This window comes from Tympanuchus pallidicinctus, unplaced genomic scaffold (genome assembly GCF_026119805.1).
Source record: "Tympanuchus pallidicinctus isolate F22 unplaced genomic scaffold, pur_lepc_1.0 scaffold13, whole genome shotgun sequence".
NCBI lineage: Eukaryota > Metazoa > Chordata > Aves > Galliformes > Phasianidae > Tympanuchus > Tympanuchus pallidicinctus.
In genome coordinates this window covers 2,665,457-2,687,127 of record NW_026294648.1, presented here as the reverse complement: position 1 = coordinate 2,687,127, position 21,671 = coordinate 2,665,457, and the positions used below count along the sequence as shown (strand labels likewise).

Here is a 21,671-nt window from a genome sequence, read left to right as displayed (position 1 = left end):
TATGCCTGCCTTTAAGCAGAAGAAAGCTAACAAAGGAAAAGAGATGTTGCCATTGCCTACTGATTGGAGTTAAATGTCAGCAGTATGCAGTTCTAACTTGTATTTTTCTGTTCATTTCCCTTTGGAGCAATAAAGCCTGCAGGCAGGACATTCAGGGACCTCACTGCCCTTCTCTGAACGTTAACGGTCACTTTATCTTTAGCCTTGTGTTTGCAGGCACTGGAGTCAGACAGCCTTTTCCTCAGAGCTGTGCTTCTGTCATTTCCCGTATTGTTACTTCAGCCCGTGAGATGGCATCTGAGATGACCTTCGCTTTTGAATCTTTATTTCAGTGGCGGTAGAAATTCAGGATGCTGATGGCCTTCAGAACATTCTTCCAGATGTGCGTGTCCCTAATTATACCTGTGCAAACAAATGAGGAGTAATTCTGTCCAAGAGGTGGGCCTACATCAGCGCAAAGCCAATATCCAGGGAAGTCATTAAACTTGATTGCTTACTCACAGCACAGGCGTTGCTGGCAGCGTAGGTCTGATCCGTCTCCAAGGGTGCACGGTGCGTTGCAAGAACACTGACTGCATCTCTCCCTAGAGGGGAATTTGGGAAGGATGGGGTGTAGAGAACTCCAATCACTATTCAAGGCGTCTCGGGATATTTGTTTAGACTCGGTAGCTGTTACCTCTGATGTTTGACATGCAGACTAGGCAGTGATCCATGCGCCTGAAGCTACGTACCGTGTTCTCACATTTCTTTCCAGATGGTCGTGCATATTGGTGCCTGCCTGGACTCCAAGGAGGAAAAGCCGTGTTGTTGGAACGTCGTGTTTTTTAACACGGTATTTTCCTAAGTCAGAACGTGTAGAAATAGAGCTCCTTTGTTCAGCTTCCACACTACCCAAACTTAGACAAAAGAACCACAGTTTTCCAGTATAGAAAATGTTGACCATGCTGGTATTTTCGCAGGAAATACCAAGCTCTTCCTCTGTGTCAAAAAATAAAAATAACAAAAATCTGCTTTTCATTCGAACTCATTATAATGTTAAATTTGAGATTTATGGTCTTGGATGGAAAAAAAGCAGAGACATGAGAGGCAGCACTTCCTGCTATATTGTCTTTGTACACAGGAGCCTCCTTAATTTCTCTATAAATAATGCATTTTTACATGCAAATCAATTGCAAATTAGTAAAATGTCCCTCAAACACCCCTCCCTCCATCTGTAATTGTTTGTTTGGCAATTGATATTTTCTGACACTGAAGTGTGAGCACACGTCTGTGATCCTGCTGCAAATCTGGGGGAAATTACCTTTTAAAGGACACGTGGTCCGACCTTCATCTCCAGATAATCCAGGAAGAGATTGTGTTTGACTGTGCAGACACAAAAGAGGCACAGACTAGGCAAGAGAGGTGCAGTGTGCTGGTATCCTTTTTGCCATATTTTTAATTCAGTAATACACTGGATATACCGTACTGAGGTTAATCTTTGCTCCTTGCTCAGAATTGAAGATGTTAGTGAGAAACTGTGAAGCAGTTCATAATTGGAACTGCCAAACACTAGAACCAGAGACTGTATGTATTGCCGCAGTCTTTGCAATATTCTTTTTATTGAAGGATCTTGCAGCAAGTCCTCCAGCAGGAAATAACAACCACTAAAATCCCCCAAATCCCAGACACTGCACACAAAGTGTAAAAACAGACACAATTAGATCAACATTCAGTAATCAGACTCCTAAGCAAGTATCGTGGCAAATTCTTCAGGCTCAGATGCGTTAATAAGAAGCTGGTATAATGCACAGTTAGAGGCTCCTGGCTGTACTCTACTTTCGGAGATAGGCTTTGACCCTCGTTTTCCTTCTACTATTAATCACAGATGAATGTCTGAACTCTGAAAGGCAGAAATCCTCTTATCTTCACTTCTTTGTTTTCTGCAGAATGCTGTGGGTGATTCCAACCCAGTTGCTTAAAGCTCTGATAGTGCAGCTTTTAACAGTGATGTGTGGACAGTTGTTTCTTGAGTATTGCAGCATTTTCGCTGAAAATTCCCAAGCCAGGCCGATTTGCCAGCCGAAGAATCTCACTTATAAGAAGAATGAACATGTTTCTGCGTTGGAAAAGTGCTCCTGAGGGTCACATCTATGCTAGCACGTGGTTAAATGATCCATGTGCCAAATGCAAAGAGCACTGTGGTGTGGGGAGAGCAACCTGCAGTATTGCAGTTAGATTTCGGTGCAGGATTTGTTGCAGGTTATTGTGGATGGAAGGGCTCAACATGTTTGGTTCAGTTGGAATGGCACAGATTTCTAAGTACTGAGGCAAGATCAAGTGCAGCATAAAAACTAGTCTGAAAGCTCTCAATTTCCAGTTGGATGTTGGGAAAAAATTCTTCTCTGAAAGAATGGGCTTCCTGGGGAGGTGGTGGGGTCACCATCTCTGGAGGTGTTCAAGAAATGTGTAAATGTGGTACTAAGGGACATGGTTTAGAGGGAAATAGTGGTGGTAGGTGGGTGGTTGGACTGGATGATCTTGCAGGTCTTTTCCAACCTTTCTGGTTGTCTGGCTCTATGATTCTTTTCTGTGAACCTATGTTTCAGCGCTTGATGATAGCAGCTGGAGAGCTGGGAGCCAGACTCTGGCCTGTGGATTTGCCCCACACACCTTGTTTCATGTCCAGACATTGTCTGTTACTTTTTCACTGAATTCTCACTTGACAAGTGCTGTGCTTTTCGCAGCAGCAAAGCCTACCAGAGCAGCACAGCCAAAGCATGACCTTGTTAGGGACTGGGAGAAAGGGAAGAAAGGCTGCTTTTTGGTAGGGGCTGAGGGCTAGAAGTGAGAGATCAACGTGTGCCTTGTGAATAGGAAGTCAAGGCAGAGACACTGACATACACTGGGAATGTGCTATGGTCTGCCAGTCTACCATAGGATTTCTCTTCCTACCCTTACACTTGCAGGCTGAAAAATTCACCGAAAACTTTTGTCTCCTGAAAATTGGTTAAGAAATGGTCTAACAGCGATGTTTAAAAGCAGTTGGTGAATCATGAGGTGTCAAAACTCTGTGACATCTGGTCCTCCCTGCTGTGTTGCACCGTGCACGTGTCCTGATGCTGCTCAAGCCAGCTTTGAGTGGGCTTTTTGAGAAGCATGAAGTGTTTGCTGTCTCAGAGCCCAGAAGGTAAGGACACGGTTTGCTCTTGGAGATTTAGCTGCAAGAGGCTGTGAGAAAAGCAGTAGATCTGTTGGACATGAAACATATTTTGCATTGCTTGCTGTGTGTGTAGCTCCTAACACCTCTGCTGTCGGGCTGCTGGTGTGCACCCTGTGTACGTGTGTGTGTGTAGGAAGTGGCCGTGGAAACGGGCCAGTGTGTTCAGCTTATTTTGAGTTTCCTGTTTTGGATTACCAGTTGCTGTTGGTTACTTACTTTGAAGAGGTCTTTCTTGTTGAAATTGCCCATGAAACAGCTAAGTCTCTGATTTTGTGAATTATATCTTAGTGCAACCTTTCTCGATGATTGAGGCGCTGGCCTTGCTCAGACTTGCCCTCCTCCTTCGCTTTGGAGAAATTAAGAAACTTGGGAATCTTCACAGGCACTGCCGCTACCTCTGCATCACCCCGAGGAAGGGCACCTTGCCATCTGGAGCACTCGTTCCACCTGCAGACAGACAGAGAGGATGAAGGCAGATTAGGATGTGCAGCGATCGAGGGAATAGTAAGGTTACTGGGCTGTGGGGGGAGCAGTGGCAGTGAGTAGGAAGAAGTCAAGGGGAATGCTTGTTTCAAACAGAAACGGGCTAGAATGTTTGTTTTCCAGTCAGGCCAAGCCACAGACTTTAGAGGAAATTCAGATCTGATTCAGCTTCCAGGTGTCTAAACTTGCTCTCTCCCCTATCTTTAAAGAACAATCTTTAGTTCGCCAAAGTCTGTATTCTGTGGTTATTCGGTGTTCATCTACTTACCAAGCTGAAAACAGCTTTTATTAATTAACTGGCAGCAGAGCAGCCCGCTCATTTAGCACTTGACAAGGAACGAGCTAATGTCAGCTTGGCTCCTGTTTGACTGCATGACCTGTATAAGCATCACGTAACTGCTTACTTGCACTGTGGACGTGGAGCCATGATATTTATCAACATCACAGGTTTTGGATCTCTACCCAGAAAGCTCCACGTGTAGCTACTTGGAGCTGTGCAAGAGATGAAGAATCAGAGCCACGAATAAGAAACGCTGCCATGAAGTGGCTTGGAGACTGATATGGAGATAGAGAATAAAAAGGAGTAAATCCTGAGGTAGGGTAATTATTTGTAATGACTGTTTACCAGTCTGTGCTTCTTGGAAAGTAAAGGGTCTTTCTAAGTGGTGCAGTGCGTGTGGGTGAATCTGCCAGCTCCTGGGAACAAGACTGCATTTGACCTACATGAGCACCAACAGATGAAGATTTGCACTTTCAAGTAAGTAACTTCAAGACAAAAACCGAACACGTGCAAGACAAAAGAACAATGACAGGAAACATTCTGAGGGCAAACCATCTCAGGTATTCAGCAGACAAGGAATCTGCTTTGTGTTATTAAAAAAAAATGATCTTCTGAATCATGAGGGCCTTACTCTATGCTAGTTAAAACTATGAAATTCTTCCAAAGCCATCAGGATTACGCCCTTCCACTGCCTGTTGGATTGAGCCTTCCCCCTAGAAAGCCATTTGATCTTTCTTGCTTTTAAATACAAATGTGAACTTCTGATGAGGTTTCCTTCATTTCTTGCTGGAAATGTTTCTTTTGGCAGCGGTTTCTGAACCAAATGCTGGGCAGATTTCAAATGCAGCCCCATGACTGAGGTTTTGTACCAGTGAGAATGTTTCCCCAGTAGTCTCCCTGAATTCTTTCTCAGTGGTTGATAACCTACAACCAAAGTTTTGGGTTTGACTTTTTTTCTGTGGGCTTCTCAGTGGGTGGAGGCTAAGGCTCGTAGCTGGCTCGTAATTAGGATGAAGAGTTTGGACTGGAATCATTGTGACAAAAACAGTAATTCAGGACAGCAGTAGAACTAAAATCAACTTGTGCTAGTGCATTTTTGCATCTTTTGCAAATAGGAAGCACATCTTCAGGTCAGGTTGGATTTGCAGTTTTTCTGTGGATGGCATTGTGAAAGTTTTCTCTCTTCTGCTGGGAATCTAGATGAGAATATGATTCGGTTTGTTAGTGATAGCTGTTGCACTTGATATCATTTATTGTTTGTGTCACAGCTTTCCTTTATGTATGGGATTTTATAGAAAATAAATGGTGTTCAAAGGTTCATAATTCATAGGTTACACAGTTCTGCACTGTTATGATGCTGCTACAACAGTCCATTCTGGGACTGTGCACCAGGGGGACATTTCTCAAACTTTGTGTCTCTATTGCAGGAAAGGTGTTAAAATATTTCTCTTAATATTCTAGAAGAAATGATCCACGTTAGACACTGGTATCCATTGATGGTGCGTTTCAGCAGTGCTGACAATGACAGTGAGGCATCTCCACTGGTGCAGGTTTTGACAAGCACAGCATCCAGGCTCTTGTTCATCACTGGCAAAAATGCAGAGCTAGTAGTGCTGACTTTATGAAAAACAGTGTTTTGCAGCTGAGAATTTGCTCTATGAAATGGTGTGATCGTGCTCTTTGAATCGGTTGTAGTTTCCATGGAAATAAATAGGGGGGGCATTACTTTCAGAGAGACCTTTGTGTATGTGGCCCGAGGCAATTTCTGTTCACTCAGTGCTGCCCAGGCAAACCAAAACGTTGGACACCTGTTCTGCATGGACTTAATGCAGCATAATGCTGATGTGTGGGCAGCCCTGCTGACCCTGGGCTCGGGTCATTGTCTGAACAGAGCTGCTGTGGATGTGTTCCCAGCATTAAACCAGAGCTGTTCTTCTTCTGCACCCACGAAGGTCTCCTAGTGGCAGGGAGGCACAGCTGCTGTATGTGCCATCAGTGTGCATTGCCGGGCAGGATTTTTCTAATACAGACGTGGTGGCTGTTTGAAATTCCAGAGCTTCTTGCCTGGCCTTGCGGTGCTGCAGGGACGTAGTTTTGGCTGTTAATGTGTGGAGCAGCACATTAGAATCGCTTGTGATTTACAGTGAGTTGGGCTGACGCCTGTGCTGGAAGGTCCTGTGCACCCTTTGTGTGCTGGAGAATGGCTGCAGGTTTGTGTGGTGATGGTGTGAGTATTTTCTGTAGCCCGTTTAAAAAATAACAAAAGTGATATAATCTCTTCGGGGCTTCTTTATATGCTAATTACAGTCAGTCCCTTCATTAGCCTCGCAGGGAGACGGAACCAAATGCCATATGGTGTTTGACACTAAGGATGCCGTGCTCACCAACAGCTGGAAGGAGGCAGGGAAAGGGGGAGTTAACAATTCATAACCATGTATGGAGCAGGCACAGCCCTCCTTGGACCCGGTTCAGCAGAGTCTGAGGGCCTCAGATCAGGAACTTTATCTGGCTAGTAATTGCAGCGGCACGCTGCCTTCTTGTGCATGCGTGTGGGCACTCGGTGAGCAGGGCACAGCGCTGCCGAGTCTTTGTGCTAGCATCTGTGTGTAAGGATGAATTAAATGCCTGCACACCTCTGCGAAGGACCATGGCTGGATTCTACAGCTGCCTGAGAAGTGAGAAGTAAGTGCCATGCGGAGCCCTCCCCTGCACCACGGTGGGTACGCTCACGCTCTGCTTCTCTGGTACTGCAGCAGCGCTGCACGCCGCGCTCCTGCCCTGGGACCAAAGTGCCCTTCTGAGCACCAAAGTGCAAAAAGTCAATATTGGAAAAGTCATGACTGAAATGCCAATTTGATGAGAAGTAGTTGTTTCTTTTTCCTTCACAGATATACGTGTCCAGCAGCAAACACTGAAAAGGGAATGAATTTTTTGCGGTCCAGGTGTAGTGATGGGAAAGTGTTCTCTTCTTTATTAATTAGCTGCACTGTTCGTGTATTAACAAATAACAAGAAATACAGAAATGCACGTTGGCTTTAAAAAATACTCAACTAGAAATCTGACATTTAATGTTTTTGTATATCTAACCTGAGGTTTGTTCTGTAATTCCACCCTGCTGAGAGAATTGATTTGCAAGAAATTCTTTTGATTGCAGAGCAGGCTGCAGAGGGAGAAGTGGATGGGACAATGCACATTAGTGTTGGTGCTTTAAATCACCACGAAGACAGCTTTTCTCTTTCCTCTGACATTCTCCCTGCTAAGGAGTGGAAGAAAATTTTCTGCTGCAAAAACTGAGGGTTGTTTTTGATGATTATTTGCATCAGCAGATTGTAGAGGGCTCTACTTTTGCATACAATATAGGATTACAGAAAGTGAAAATTAACAGTGAAAAGCAAGCAAAATTGTACCTTGAGGCTTAAGATATGAATGATGATAGTTAAAGGTAAGGATGAAGGCTTGGATAGCAGCTCAAAAGTAAAGCTTACAGCTTCCTCCTCCTCTTTGTACCTCTCCTAAAGGCTGCATCCCTTATGCCAGCTGTCTCACTTTACTCTGCTGAACTACGGATTTTCAAAGTCTCCCAGTTCTTTCTGGATTTCAGTTAGCATTCCCATCCTATGCTGACTCTTTTCCTCCTTTGAAACTTGTGACAGTGGGATGTAAGTATTTGGAAAGCAAGTCTACGTTAGGAATGAGGGGGCATGCAGTTGTGGAAGGCAAGGAGAGCCTATAAAAATGGGCAGCAGATGAAGCTTCTTTCGTATGACATACAATCACTTCCTTCCTTGTGGAAATCTACCTGGTTCATAAAGGACAGCATTTTTTTTCTAAACAAACTCTTCTTTCTTGTTATTCTTCAGTTTGGTTTTGACACTGGATATGTGTGTAGATTATGTTCCTCATCCTGTTGTCTCAGCCCTGTGATGTGTTCCCAAGTGGTTAGTGACTATTAATACTTTGTACTTGTTGCAAATTTACATGCAGCTTTGGCAGTGGTTATTGGCTGTTAAAACGAATCTCAGACATTAATTTCAGCAACAATGATGTTTGGAGCCTGAGGTTAATTTTGGATTAAGTTCCTTTTGAGTTTCACCCAAAGTATTTGTCCTTCTGGACAGCATCGAATGTGTCACAGGAGAAGCTTCCCAAATCCTCATGTGGTTGTTGGACCTGTGGGAGTTAGTTTGCTTTGTGAATGAAATGCATTTTATGTTTTAAGCAATTGGCTTACGCACAAGTAACGATTTAGCCAAAGCAGCCCAGAGCTCCAGCACTGAAACTCAGCACTGACGCTGGGAAAGAGCTCCTCTGAGCTGCTGCACCCAGCAGGGGCTCGTGGGCTGTTCTAAGAGCTGCTTTGGGTCACTGTCTCCTGCGCTGCTGCCACATCAGCCTTCAGTGCCCCGCGTTTCGCCTTTGTGCACAGCAGTGCTGTGCGGCTGAGCCAGTCGTTCTGTGTTGAGTCCCACCCCTGTGCTTTGTTAATGCTCTTGGAGGAGATGCCATCCTAAGAAAAAAATTTAAAAAATCCTAATGTAATGTAACAGCACCAATCTTAATCAGCTGAATAAAAAAACTGCAGATTGTTTTCTTGTTTCTCTTTAACCAGCATTGGCAACCTCATCCTTGTTGCAGACCTATGCTGTGCTTGGTCCTGGTCTGCTGCTGGAAAAGTCAGTCAGCTTTAAGCAGATATGATGCAGTTTTCTAAGGTCTGCAGAAGAATCTGTTAATATCTGCCTTTCTGTTATTGGTACTAGCCAGATACATAATTACAAGCTGAAAAAATGCGTTTGCTTGAGCAGTAAGATTCACTGATGGTCAATGCAAACTGCCAATTTCCAAAGACAAATATAGCATGTTAGAAGCTATATAAAGTGTTTGGCTGAAGGCTTTGCCTGCCAGCTCAGAGCCAGCTCCTATAACAGACTCCGAGGAACCATATTTAATTGGTCTGCAGTTAAGGTGGTCACTGGAGATTTCATGGTGCCTTTCACAAGCACTCCTGGAATTATGGGCATGCTTCAGCTTGAGTGTGTTCTGCCACACCAAGCTCTGCACTTCCAGTGGAATAATTCATTTCTTTCTTTTGGTCCCAAACTGTCAAAAAGTGCTGAAAAAGACATTCTGCAAAATGTGCACTCTTGTCCTGAAGACACGTTCAGCATTTGGGAAGAGCTCTTGATCAAGGGATGCATTGGGAAATTGTCAATATATTTGTGGTATATTTGTCAGCGTAGACTGATAGGACCATTCCATCAAGTGAAGTTTATTTTCAGCTTAGGTGCTGCTGCATTGCTGCAAGTGAACTGGGTGTGCTTTAGAGCTCCACCAAGTGCTGCTGAAGTAGCAGCTTGGCACTGTGGGGAGCGGGGCAGTTCCAAACTGTCAGCAGCTCATTTGCTTCCTGCAGCATCTCGCTTTTGGGAGCCACATCACTGCAGAGGGGTTATGGCAGGAGACTGCCCATCACACTCTGCTCTTTAGCACACGCTGAGATGTGAAGCATTTCTCAAGCTGTTCATTTCCAGACAGAGGTGACAGTGCCTGGTTTCAGGAAATGCTGTGTGGAGGGTAGGGGAGGGAAAGAACTGGAGGAGGGATGTACTTTTTGGAAAGCGGGGAGCTCTCTTCACTGGGGCCAAGTCAGATAGGGTGGACTGAACAGAAGACTCCCCAGGCATTATAATCCCTTGGGAGTCTTTCAATGTGCAACCTATGAGCTTGCTCCTGTTCATGGCACTTTACCAGCATTTGGACACTGGTGAGCATTTTGTCTTCAGCTCACAAGGGTTGCTCAGCTCAGTGCTTAATACTAAAAGCATTCAGACTTAAACCCTGTTTTCTTACACAAGAATAATAGAAAGGGTGAACAAAAGCAGCCAGGAGGTGGCAGAGCCATGGCACCACAGGCGGTTCAGCGCAGTTAGCACAGTGGTGCTGTATTATTAACAGAAAGAACAACTATTTCTAATTGTTGATTCTTTCCTTCTGACTCATCCCTGTGCAAGAAGTTCAGTTGTGTCTTACTACGGCCAGTGAATCACTCCATTCTGCCAGTCCTCCTCCTGCTGCTCACGCTTCTCTCTGCATGGTGTCTGGTGGCTAAGCATGCCATGGTGGCTAAGCAGCCAACATGATGTGGTGCATTTGCTGGCTGCAGGCTGAGGAATTCGAGGCAGCTGTGCCCCTATGGTTGGTTTCAGCACAGGAGCCCCCTCTCTATCACTGCAATACCAAGTGTCTGCTGAACGTGCACCCCTAATGCCTGTCCTGCTCCTATTCCACTGAAGCAGAAGCTTCTTGGCTTGGGACAATCCGCTGAATGTGATTTTCACTCTTCTGCACCATTTGGCTGGAGTTTTTGTCTACCTTATTTTGCCAGTTTGAGCCCTAAAAACATCTTGCCATACTTTTAGCTCATATTCTCTCCTTATGCCACTAAGAGTGTCTGGCTTTGTACCCTTTCAGTAAAAGAGATTAATTTGTTGTTTCCTTCCTGTACAGAGGTCTGGAAAATTTAATAGCTGTGATGCAAAGGCCTGGAGTTGGCCTTAGAAGCTGAAATCTGGCTTTAAACAAAAAGGTACCAGCTTCAAGCTGTGCTTCCAGCAGGTAACCTACTGAGCTATGTAGGAGAGAAGAGCTGATTGCCAACCAGACCTGCAATGCCGAGATGGGGAGATGGGTGAAAATCCAAGGGAATTCCAAGGTTAGGTTGTTACTGCTTTTCTTCTCTTACAGGTTGCTGCTGTAAGAATACAGTTGAGCACAAAATGCCTTGATTCTTTCCAAAAGCCCCACTCTAAAGTCATCGGAGCATGTATTTCTGAGTTAAGTTGTTGTGTCAACTGTTACCCATCAGGGAGTTTTAAGAAGCGTTTTGAATACAGGAAACATTTAACTGCAAGCTTTCTGATTCGTTTGTATGCTGTAGTAGCAGTAATAACAATTATTTGTACTGAGGTAGCAGGTGGCCCTCCAAGTTTTCATTGTGGGTGTCACTGTTTGTACCAATTAAAGCCAGTCAGTTCATATCCTGTCTGATTTTGCGTGCAGATGCTGTCGCTGCTCATCATGCTGTGAGCAGTCAGTGCTGTGCTAGCAGTGCAGTGCTTCCACTGCAAGGTACACGAAGAAGCAGAGACCTGGGCCACACGTCCTCACTCATCCTTTAACCGTGCTGCGCCGGTGTGAGCTGCTGCACTCATATGGGTGCACAAGTACCAGGGTGCTGGTGGTCTGACATGGCCTGTCACTGTGTCACAGCACCTTGGTGGCCGTGTCACGGCTGGAGGGACAGCAGCACACTCAGCTGGAGCAGGGGAACATTGCTGTGCAGACAAGGGTTCTACTTTCTGACCGTTCAGCCAGAGCTAAGGCGGTGTTCCAGCTCCAATTTTTTGTTGTGGTTGTTTCTTTTGGCCTCACAGTTTCAAGGATCTGGTGCTAATTAGAGAGCTGAATGTTTGACTTTTATTCGCAGTGAATTCATTTATGCTTATTCATTCTAAGAAATATGTAACTGTGTGCTTTTGCCAGGCTTTGTAAGTATCTCTCACATAACAGCACAGCTCTGATCCCTGCAGAGGTTGAGGCATGAGGGGGATGCATGTGAGCGCTCTGGATCAGCACCATACTGCAGACATCATGTTAATCCTCAAGCTGTCCCTGCACCTGGGGAAAATACAGCCTGACTGAGGTGTAGAGGAGTAGTTTGCTGATTCATTCTAGGAAATTACTTTTCCTCCTCTCAGCTGAGTGAAAAGAATATTGCAGTAGTTGAAATGTCATTGTTTTCCTTCATAAAATGCAAATTGTCTCATTGCTTCCTCTCTTGCCACACTTGGCCAGTTAAGATCTTACAGAATGCCTGTCCCCATCTGATCTTTTGCCAAAATATCCTCTTGTCAGTACCCTCTTGTGGTCCTTGCCCTCTTTGGTGTCACCCTCCTGAATTTCAGCCATTTTGGATACCCTCTCTACTCTCTGATGTCTCCGTCTTCCTCAAGCTAAATGCAACTTGCTTCTCTATTGGTGCGAACCAGCATTGGCTCAGATGGTCTGATTTTAGTGGAGTGTGTGTGAATGCACTCTCAGAGCAGGTCCCCTTTGTATTGGCTGCTCTAAAGAGAACAGGCACTCAGTAACCTGGGGACAGAAATGACTTGGGGACTGCTCAAAGTTACGCCAGCATAGGTTCAGGCTGGATATTAGGAACTTCTTCCCAGAGTGGTGGGTATTGGAACAAGCTGCCCAGAGAGGTGGTGGAGTCACTGTCCCTGGGGGTGTTCAGCAAAGGAGTGGATGCTGCACGGAGTGACATGGCCTAGAGCAGTCACATGTATGGATTGATGGTTGGACTAGATGATCTTAGTGGTCTTTCCAACCTGAATGATTCTGTGGTTCTATGAATCTATGAAGCACATGGGTGACCTCCCTTGGCTCTGGTAGCTCTCCTGTGCTGCCCAGGGTGCCCCGCTGGGGCTGGAAGAAGCAGTGGGAGCTTCCCTGGAAACCCTCAGAGTCACACAGAGCTCCAGAATTTCTCCTCTCACAGGTGTGGATGCTGTGCCAGGCCTTCCTTTGGCTCTGACTAAGGTCAGCAGCCAAAATGGGGTCTGAATTCCAGAAGCAGTGGAAGGCCATGGGATTCAGCCAGACAGTGCGTTTCAACACAAGGCGGAACTGGCGCTCTTTACTTTCACATGTGCACAGCCAATAGATGTTGCCCTGCTGGGTCTGGGACTTCACATGGAGCGGTTTCCTGAGCTTCCTGCCAAAGCCAGTCCGAGTCCGCAGAGCCTGGTTTGATTTTCTCTCTTGTAGCCTAGAGCTGGCTGCCTGGTTTGGGTAATTGGATCCACAGAGTGAGTGTTATGACACAGTGACTCCGGGACATTTCTGTTAGTCGCTCCTTTTTTTGTTGTTGTTCTTTAGTGCGCTTTAAATTCCTGGGCATGAAATGTCTTCATTGACTCATCCTGAAAGCAGTGTGTCCTGCACAGTGTGAGCTATCTGATGGGTTTTTTTTCTATCCCTAAGCTCCCACAAAGTGAGGAATAAGGGACTGTTTTGGAAAAAAAGTAGAGCTTCAGACAAGGCCTGAAGTGCCGTGTTTCAGTTCTGGCCTTCTGTTTTTGTTTCAGCCCCTTTTTTCCTGCAACACGCAGACAACTTAATTTGTTAAAAACGTCCTCAGCATCTTCCAGGCCTAGGATGTAATGATGCCTCACATTTTGTGAGAATAAGCAGGGATTCAAAGACAGGAGCATAGCACTCTTACAAAATGCTAAGGGTTTTGATAACCTAGAAAGCAGTGGCCAAAGAATGCCCACCCCCATGTGGATTTGGTTTGAATGCAGCAGTACAGAGGTGCTTAGCCTGGCCTGTCCATGGAGCTGACTCCTGCACTGAGAGGCTGCAGGAATGGGGTGGTAGCGATATGGCTTCCTGCTGCTCTGTTTGGGGGACACTTCCAGAGGCAGTGGTTCTTACTGGAGCAGCTCCATAGCTACCTCTTGTTGCACCCTTGCTGGTGCAGGGCCACAAAAATGATCTGACAGATGGAACATCTCCCTGTGAGGACAGGCTGAGAGCTGGGGCTGTGCAGCATGGAGAAAGGAGGGCTGTGGAGAGAGCTGAGAGCAGCCTGTCAGTATCTAGAGGGGCTGTAAGAAGGAAGGGGACAGACTCTTGTGTAGGGTCTGTGCTGACAGGACAAGGGGAAGTGGTTTCAAACTAGAAGAGTGGAGATTTAGATTGGACATAAGGAAGTTTTTTCACAGCAAGGGTAATGAGGCACTGCACAGGTTGCCTGGAGAGGTGGTGGTGCCCCATCCCAGGAGACACGGCAGGTCAGACTGGACAGGCTCTGAGCGCCTGATGGAGCTGCCAGTGTCCGTGTTCAGTGCAGAGAGTTGGACTGGATGGCCTTTAAAGGTCCCTTCCAACTCAATTGATTGTATGATTCTGTGTTCAATGCATGTCCCCCCCTTCCCAAGCTCATTGGCTGTACCCATGGCAGCAGATCTGAGGGAGCTCCTGCTGCCTGCAGCATGTGCATTCCTTTGGCCATTGCTGGCTGCCTGCTGCCTCTGTTGCTTCTTGTTAGGAAGAGTGGAAGATCCTTGTTCCAGCTGTTCTGTAGTGTAAAGAAGAATTATTACATGGGAAAGGCACTGACTTACTGCTACACTGATGCCAAATGGTGCAGTTCAGCTGGGGCAATTAATGCACGTTCCTCTTCTGGAGAGTCCACCTGGGTCCAAAGTATTGGCTGAGCCCTGTGTGTGCTTAGTGAGTAGCTGGGTGAGTGCCGGCCTTGACTGGAGCGAATTTCTCTTGTGTTTCTCCTGATTTGTACAGACCAGAAAGTGCAGTGGAAAAATGGTGCTATAAATCACTGTAAGAGAAGCAGCTCTTGGCTTAACTCCTGGTAAGCAGGTGGATATCAGTGCTGCTGTCCTCGCACCGACAGCCACAGTGCAGTGTCCTGCTAATGAGCACTTCAGAGTAATTAGGGGCATGAGGGCAGCAGCTTGACATGGCTGGTACAGATGCCAGCTGTCACAAAGCTGCAGTAGCTTGACATCAGTGGGACCTCTGAGCTAAGAGCAGATTGGTAGCTGCTCAGCTGCTGGTACCTGCTCAGGTTTAAGCTAACACGGGTCCACATCCATACAGGGCAGCCATGTCCCTGTGTGCACAGAAGCCACTCTGCAGTGGTTTAGTGCTGAGAGTGGGGGCATCTTGGGGAGCGGGGCAGGGACAGAGCACTGAGCCCCTCGGTTTGAGGCTGCTGACAGCGCACTGCCGCTGTGTTTTCTCTCGTAGCTTATAAATAGTTTTTGTCATTTGCCCTTCCCCCTTCTTATCCTTTTGGCTTCTCACACAATTACAGGCTGAGCCCGTGTGACTGTATGAAAGGCATTTCCTCCTGCTACTTTCTTTCTTTTTTTTTGTTTTTAAGTCGGCTTCAGCCCACCAGCTGCTTTCCATTAGTGTTACACACACACTCGCCGGGAGGGCAGCACATATTGCTTCAGGCACTGCTGAATAGCAGAAATCCTTCAGAATCAGTCAGACAGAGGCTTCTCAAAGCAGACTATAGGTACTGAGAGTTCAGCCCACTGGGACCTGTCTTCTAGCAAGCCTTCGCCGGAAAGCTGAGGTGTGAGGATGAGACACGGGGAGCGGGTGTTGGCTGAGCGCAGGGTGAAAGCCGTGAATGCATCTCTTAAGGTGAACGTTGTTTGCTCTGGATGTCTCTTTGAGGGGAGCAGCTGACTGCTTTATGATGCTATGAAGAATATGCTATGAAGAATATGCTATGGAGAACCCTTGGAAAAGTGTTTTTATTGATGCTCTATCAATAAGCTACTTATCTAGACTTCCAAAAGACTACTATTATCGTATTACTTGTGATCCTTTGAAAAGGGCCTTAAACTTTGTTAAGCTCTTCTTCTCTCCGTAGAATTATGCAAGCAGTATTCATTAACTTTGTAAACTCCTACCTCTCACTATCATCAGTGGAGGCAGCAGCAAGAGTCCTTGAGTAAGCTTTTATTTGTGCCATTCTCTCATGTCTATGTAAAGTAGCCACAGTCAGGCTGTGGTGATGCCAGCTGCGGCCTGGCAAAACCATCGTGTGGGTCAGAGATGGGCAATTTGTCTTAGAAACACCGCGCTCTGGAAGAGTGCATCCAGTGGGATGTGTGAGGTCAGTGCCCGCTTTTAACAAAGCTGTCTGCGGGGTCCCATGCTGCTCAGTGTGTGCCTGGTGGGCCAGGTTCTGGCTCTGGGTACAGAGACCAACAAAACCTTGGTTTTGATTGGCTCAAGAGATGTGTACATGGAACAGAAATCTCCTGGGCTCTGATTCTGCTTTGTGATTGACTCTGAAATCCCCTTTAGTGGGGCTACAGAGGTGAAACTGAAGACAGAATTTTGCTGCTTACTATCAGTGGGTTAAGTGAGTCCTTTGATAGTTGGCTTGGAGGGTTCCCAGGGAAGAAGCAATCAACCCCATTTTGTCAGAACAAAGTCCTCTAACATGCTTTAATTAGAAGAGTAAAAGTTTAACCGCTCACCTTTCACTGAAGAGCGTAACCTGAACGCATACCTGTCTTACATCCTGCTCTTTTGTGAGGCCTAGAGCTCAGGGGAGAGCCGTGCGCTGGGGGATGCTGGCCGTGGCTGCTGCCTGGAGGCCTGTGTGGGGGCATGTGTCCCTCTGTTCTGAGCCATCTCGCTGCACAGTGTCCTTCTGTGGGGAGCAGAGATCTCCTCTTTGCCTTGGGTCTTTGCTAAGCGCAGGAAACCTGGGTGCTGTACAGGGCTGATTTCCCAGGAGCCACTTAAGTACACAAACCAAGGAGTGGAAGGGAGTTGTCTTTTCTATTTGCATTTTTCCCCCCCATTTGATACACATATTCAGGTGATGTACTTAGCTGAGAAAAGGGAAAGTTCAGAGAACTCTCCTGGGGTTGCATTTCTTGTGCCCGGTCACTGTAGAGCATTCCAAGCATCTGCTGGTTGCCCCAGTTGGTGAAGGAGAGGCAAGGCTGCTTCTCCTGTCTGTGGCAGTGCTTTCCCTCCAGACTGATTATTTCCTCTCACGAGTTGAAGAGCTCCAGGTGAACGCATGGCAGTAGGGGGATAAATGGAAGCTGAGTATGGGATAGCAGGGAGCCCGGATCCAAACCACCAAACCGGGTGAGCACAGCAGTGATTACCAGCCAGCTCCTGCTCCTGCTTTGAAATAAAGAAAGCCCTGCAACCTTGTGGGGGTTGTATTGCTTCCTTTGCTTTGCCTGCTGGTGGACTCCTTCTCCCAGCTGTCACCTTGCATCTCCTTGCCAGACAAGCACCAAAAATGCTGCTCCAAAGGGGCCATTCATTTCACCCAGTACTTCACTTGCTGAAAGTCAGTGAGCGTATGGTATTTGTTTAAAACTCTGTCTCGTGGTGTGCTGCTCTGGGGGAGCGTGCAGGGTGCATGTGTTTAGTGCAGCTGATTGAAATGGACGTGCGGTATCAATACGTCCTGGCCACATGCAGCACTGCGTCTGGCAGCTGTCATTAAGGGCTGGCAGTGGTCAATGTCTGAGGGTTCAACCAGTTAATGCCTGTGCACTCACATGGATCGGTATTGATGAGCTTTTGTCCTCTTTCTCTCCATTACATTAATCCCTAGGCTAGGATTCGTCGCCCAGAAATGTTGCTGGCTTTTCTCTTGTAAAATAAAACACACTGCCACCAGAATTTGACATCTAAATACCATCTAAATGCTAACTTTTCTTCAGCTGCATCATCAAGCTTTTAATGATGGAACTTACACTTCCTCTGTAAATATTGTATTTTTTCTCGTCATCTAAGTGCTTGTTAAACTAACTGCATGGAAAAACCTGTGATGTTCCCCTCACCTCAAGTCACTGTTTGGTTCACTGGAATGATGATGCAGTGATCAGGTCTACAAAGGCTCCATTGGGTCCTAAGTGAGGGCACTTCTGCAGACAGGCAGTGTGCCCTTGCAATTGACACTTGACCTCCATATGCCCCAGAGAACTCAGCTATAAAATTGAGTTAGTGCAGGAGCTGATTTGCCTGTGAAGAGATTGCCTCGGAGCTGAACTGCCCTGCAATTTTAATTCTACTGGTATAAAAGCTGCACCAAATGGAGACAAATGCTTGTACTTGTAATAAGTGTGGCAATCAAAGTGTCTTCAGGGACTGATGGAAGCAGCTGAGATGATGGAGTGATTTAAATAAATGTAGAGCCAGCAAAAACAAACCTGGATCTCAAACGTTTTCATTGTATTAAAGGTGGGCAAATCTGAAGTTAGGATGCAAATGAGCCAAATGTCAGTGCCACTCACATTCTGTGAAAATAAGCTCAACTGTGGGGACTTGCCATTTTGTCCTTGTACATTCATTGAGTGCTTCCTTGATGCTTTATTTCAAGTGCATTTTCCTTGCCCTAAAGAAAAATCAGAACGTCAATCTGCATGGTGTGTAAATCAAGGGGAAAAAATGGATCAGAATTTCTTCTTAACACAGAGTCTGCATGAGAAGGTCTGCAGATGACTGAGTTGAAATGCGCAGGAGATGCAGACATTTCCAAGTACAGTTGATGAGACCTGAGGGTAAAATGGAGAAAAGCTGGGTGATTATTATTATCCAAGAGAAAAAAATCTTAGAAGTGTTACTTACGGTTGCTTCTGAATGCTGTTTAACAGTTGTTTCAAGACTGTCCTCAGTGCATCTTATTTAGAAAAGGTGTAACCAATCCTGGCCCCTGCAGTGACTTTCATCGTGTTTTTGCAAGGTGAGATGAGATTGTTTGGACCGACGGTGCATTAATGCACTCCTGTGTCCACTGCTAAAGATGTACTGAAGCAGAAGAAAGCTGCAGCCCATCACCCCCCATCACCTCTGCACTCCTTGTTTTATCTGAGGTTCTCTGAGGTGCTGGGCTGCCCATGGGCTGGGAGAAGCACTAGTGCTTTCCGGCATGGCATATTGGAGGTGTGGCTGATAGAGAAAAAATCCAATAGTTTCCTAACTGGCCAAGCAGATACCTAAGCAATTGAAGTTGGCAGCAGCGTACCGCTTTGAAGAGGAAAACTGCCCGACCAGGCAGAAAAGTGGGCAGGATTTGTTTGTGGGTGTTTTCATTTGTTTGTAAAGATTTCTCCCTCTTAACGTCCTGCCACAGCAGGTTGGAATTGCTTGCTGTGTAAGGGTATCACTCGGGGATCTTCCCCAACAAAGGACAGTATTTATGAGCTGCCGTGTGGACTGTCACGTTGCCATTGTTGCTTGACATTTGTGCTGTAACTCTTGCGGTCTGCTGCTTCGTTCCTTTGTTTCTGACAGACGCCCTTTTAGGAGCCTTGGAAAATACAAAGTGGAGCCAGTTAACATTGAATGATCTTAAAACTAAGCTGAACTTTTGTTTTCATCAGAGAGGAAGATGATGCCATCAGCTAATGTGGTTGATCAATAGCCCAGCTTGCGATAAGGTTTCAAAGCTTGTGGCTAAAAGCTGATTGCACTGGATCCAAAATAAATTTGATCTATTGGTTTCCACAAATGTAGCATAGCCCAGGATGATGGTTCAGTGCTGATGCTTAACTAATTTTAATAATGCTGACAGGCTGCCTGCGGTGAGGGCACTGTAATACGCCAACACTGGCAGCAGAGCTCTTACTTGAGATGCTTTGTACGTGGAACTGTGCATGGAGCTTCAGCCTGTAGCAAACAGCATGCATAAAGATTCTCAATTCAGACACTGGGAAGAGTGACGGACCTTGCTGGTCACATTTTCTTCAGATGCAAACTTTGATCCTGGATTCTTAAAAAGAGAGAGGTGCTGGCACGAAGTGAGGCTGCTCTATCAGTTCTGACTGGAGAAATAAGTGCTAATGAAAAAAAGGTTCTGTGGCTGAGAAACAAAATAAGTGTGTGAGCCTTGTTTGTGATGAGCATTTGCAGCTTTAGAAAGGATCCAGCCACACTCTTTCTTCAAGTGAGGTGGGATCATAATCTGCAGGGAATGTGGACTAAAATTTAACTAATACTTTAATTTCCATTTCAGTGACTATATCATGGCTACGGGGCCAACAGATGTCATACAGTCACCTGAACCAGGGGAGACAGCCGAAGAGTACACAGGTAAGCAGGAGTTCTGCAGTCATATAGCTGATTTGGAAGCCAGGGTTTGTTTTCTTCAGGTTAGAGGGCCATCTATAGGGACCTGGTTGGCGGTTCTGTTTTGACTTTTTTTCTGTTTGGCTTTGTCAGCTGGCAGTATTATAGGAAGGGCATTTGATGTGCCCTACTGGAGGCTTGTTTTCTGGTTATTTTCTGGTTCTGCCCTGGATTTTCAGAAAACAGGACTCTGGAGCTTGAGGAGCTGGCTGTTGTGTCTGCTGTGACGACGGATGCTGTAAGCCAGCTCTGCTGTGTTGGGGCTGTCTGTGGAAGCTGTGAGTGCCCCGCTGCAGCCTTATGCACTGGTCTTGGCACAGACAGCCAGTTGTTACTTATCATGTCAACTAGTGGCATGGGCTGATGCAGACAGCCATGAGGGAATGGAACAATCTGAAGGAAAAGGAAATACCTTGCACCAGAGTTGTTTTAATGAAAGCAAATCCCCTGTGCTAATGTTCAGTCTGGTGTTGGGAAGCTAAGCAAATACAAAGAATACCACGAAAACTGAGGCATTTCAGCAGTGACTGTCGAACCACTGATAGTTTTTTTTTTTCCCCTTGGCTGACATTTCACAATCGTCTTCAATGTTTCAGTGCTTCAGAAGTCATCTTGCTTCTTTCTTTAGAAATACATCTGCTGCCTGCAGAATATTGGTAGAAGAGAGAAGCAAATGGCAAAGGGACTCGTAGTTGAACCTTATACAGCAGATGGTTAAGGGTGAAGGTAATGTGATGTTGGATGCTCAGTAGCAGCTGGTTTCCTAAATTTTGTAATCCAGTTTACCACATTGGCTGCTGTTGTTCATGGTACACTGGTGACCTTGTGAGAAAACCCACATATGCAGATTTTGTGCTAGTTTGCTGGTGTTCAGGAAACAGATCAAATTCTGGCCCCGGTGACAAGGCAGGAAATGCCTTGTTGTCCTCAGTGTTGGCTCTAAGAAAAACAGTGACATTTCTGTCTCCAACTGAACCAAACCTCAAGAAAGTTAAAAGTTGCTGCACTATTGCAGAATGATTCAAGGGATTCTTGACTGGCCCTGAAAAATCCTACCTTGCCTTTTAAACATATCCTGTTTACATCCCCTGTAGAATTGTCTCACCTCTTCCTCTTCATAGCTTTCAGTGACCCAAAGGCTTTGGGGGCTGAAATTCCCAGCCTTCACAGTCAAGTCAATTGGATTAATTTCTTGGGCTTTCCCTGACTGTCTGACTGGTTTTACAGGGCTTTTAGCGCGCTGCTTCTTTCAAGTAGAGACAGCGTCACTGTCCACAAACTACCAGCATCCAATGCTAGCCTTGCTGAATTCCTTGATTTTATTGCCTGTCTAGCAGTGCTGAGTGTTTGTAATGAAGCTAGAATAATGGCATCTTATGTGGGTCTTGTCTGTTTTGTTGGTTGGTTTCTTTGTTTTTAATCCTGTGCTTTTATTGGTGAAACATCTACTGGATTTGAAGGAAAAAAAAAAAAGCAAAGTGTGCCCTGACTACACCTTAGGAAGTCAGAGAGAACTGAGTATAAGCTAATGAGCTAAATCAGTTAGAATAAGCAATTCATTTTCAGGAAGGCTTTTGCTTGCTAGGACAGTAGCCTTTAAATATAGTATTTTATTTTTAATGCCTTAAAATGGAATTTTAGCAACTGCAAGCATTTGGAAATGATGAGTCAATGTCTATCAGTGGGTGAGTGGGGAATAGGCAGTTGTCTGAGCTTGGGTTTTTCTCACCCTGTTTTGACTAGATGTTTGTTATGCAACAACTTTCTTCCACTTTAAGCAGTAAGATCTTTGTGCTTGAGTTGTCATAGAGCACTCTACCAATTTAATGACATATTGGCCTTATCACAGGGCAATTAAATGTAGATACCTATAAAGGAAATGTACCACTGCCATCAACAGTGTGCGGAACAAATACACAAGTGTTTGCAGCAGGGCACTGATATGAACACCATCCTTCTGGGAGGTGTCATCTTCATCAAGTGCTCCAGTGCAGA

At 45.7% G+C, this 21,671-nt stretch overlaps 1 protein-coding gene across 11 annotated transcripts in view; it reads left to right on the top strand.

Moving 5' to 3' along the window:
• The window catches only part of KIAA1210 (KIAA1210 ortholog), a 52,272-nt gene that overhangs the window by 6,709 nt on the left and 23,892 nt on the right, over positions 1 to 21,671 (top strand). For 4 of the 11 annotated variants that reach the window (XM_052673354.1, XM_052673345.1, XM_052673344.1 and 1 more), the window contains exons 1-2: positions 14,770 to 15,075; positions 19,564 to 19,640. Coding sequence is in view for 10 of the 11 variants with exons in the window: in XM_052673345.1 (XP_052529305.1) it covers positions 14,885 to 15,075; positions 19,564 to 19,640 (268 nt within the window). In the remaining variant the exon portion in view is untranslated. Of the gene's footprint in view, positions 1 to 6,465; positions 6,679 to 14,087; positions 14,274 to 14,769; positions 15,136 to 16,474; positions 16,680 to 19,563; positions 19,641 to 21,671 lie in introns of those variants that run through there. The other 7 variants (XM_052673349.1, XM_052673350.1, XM_052673347.1 and 4 more) reach the window with 6 other exon arrangements.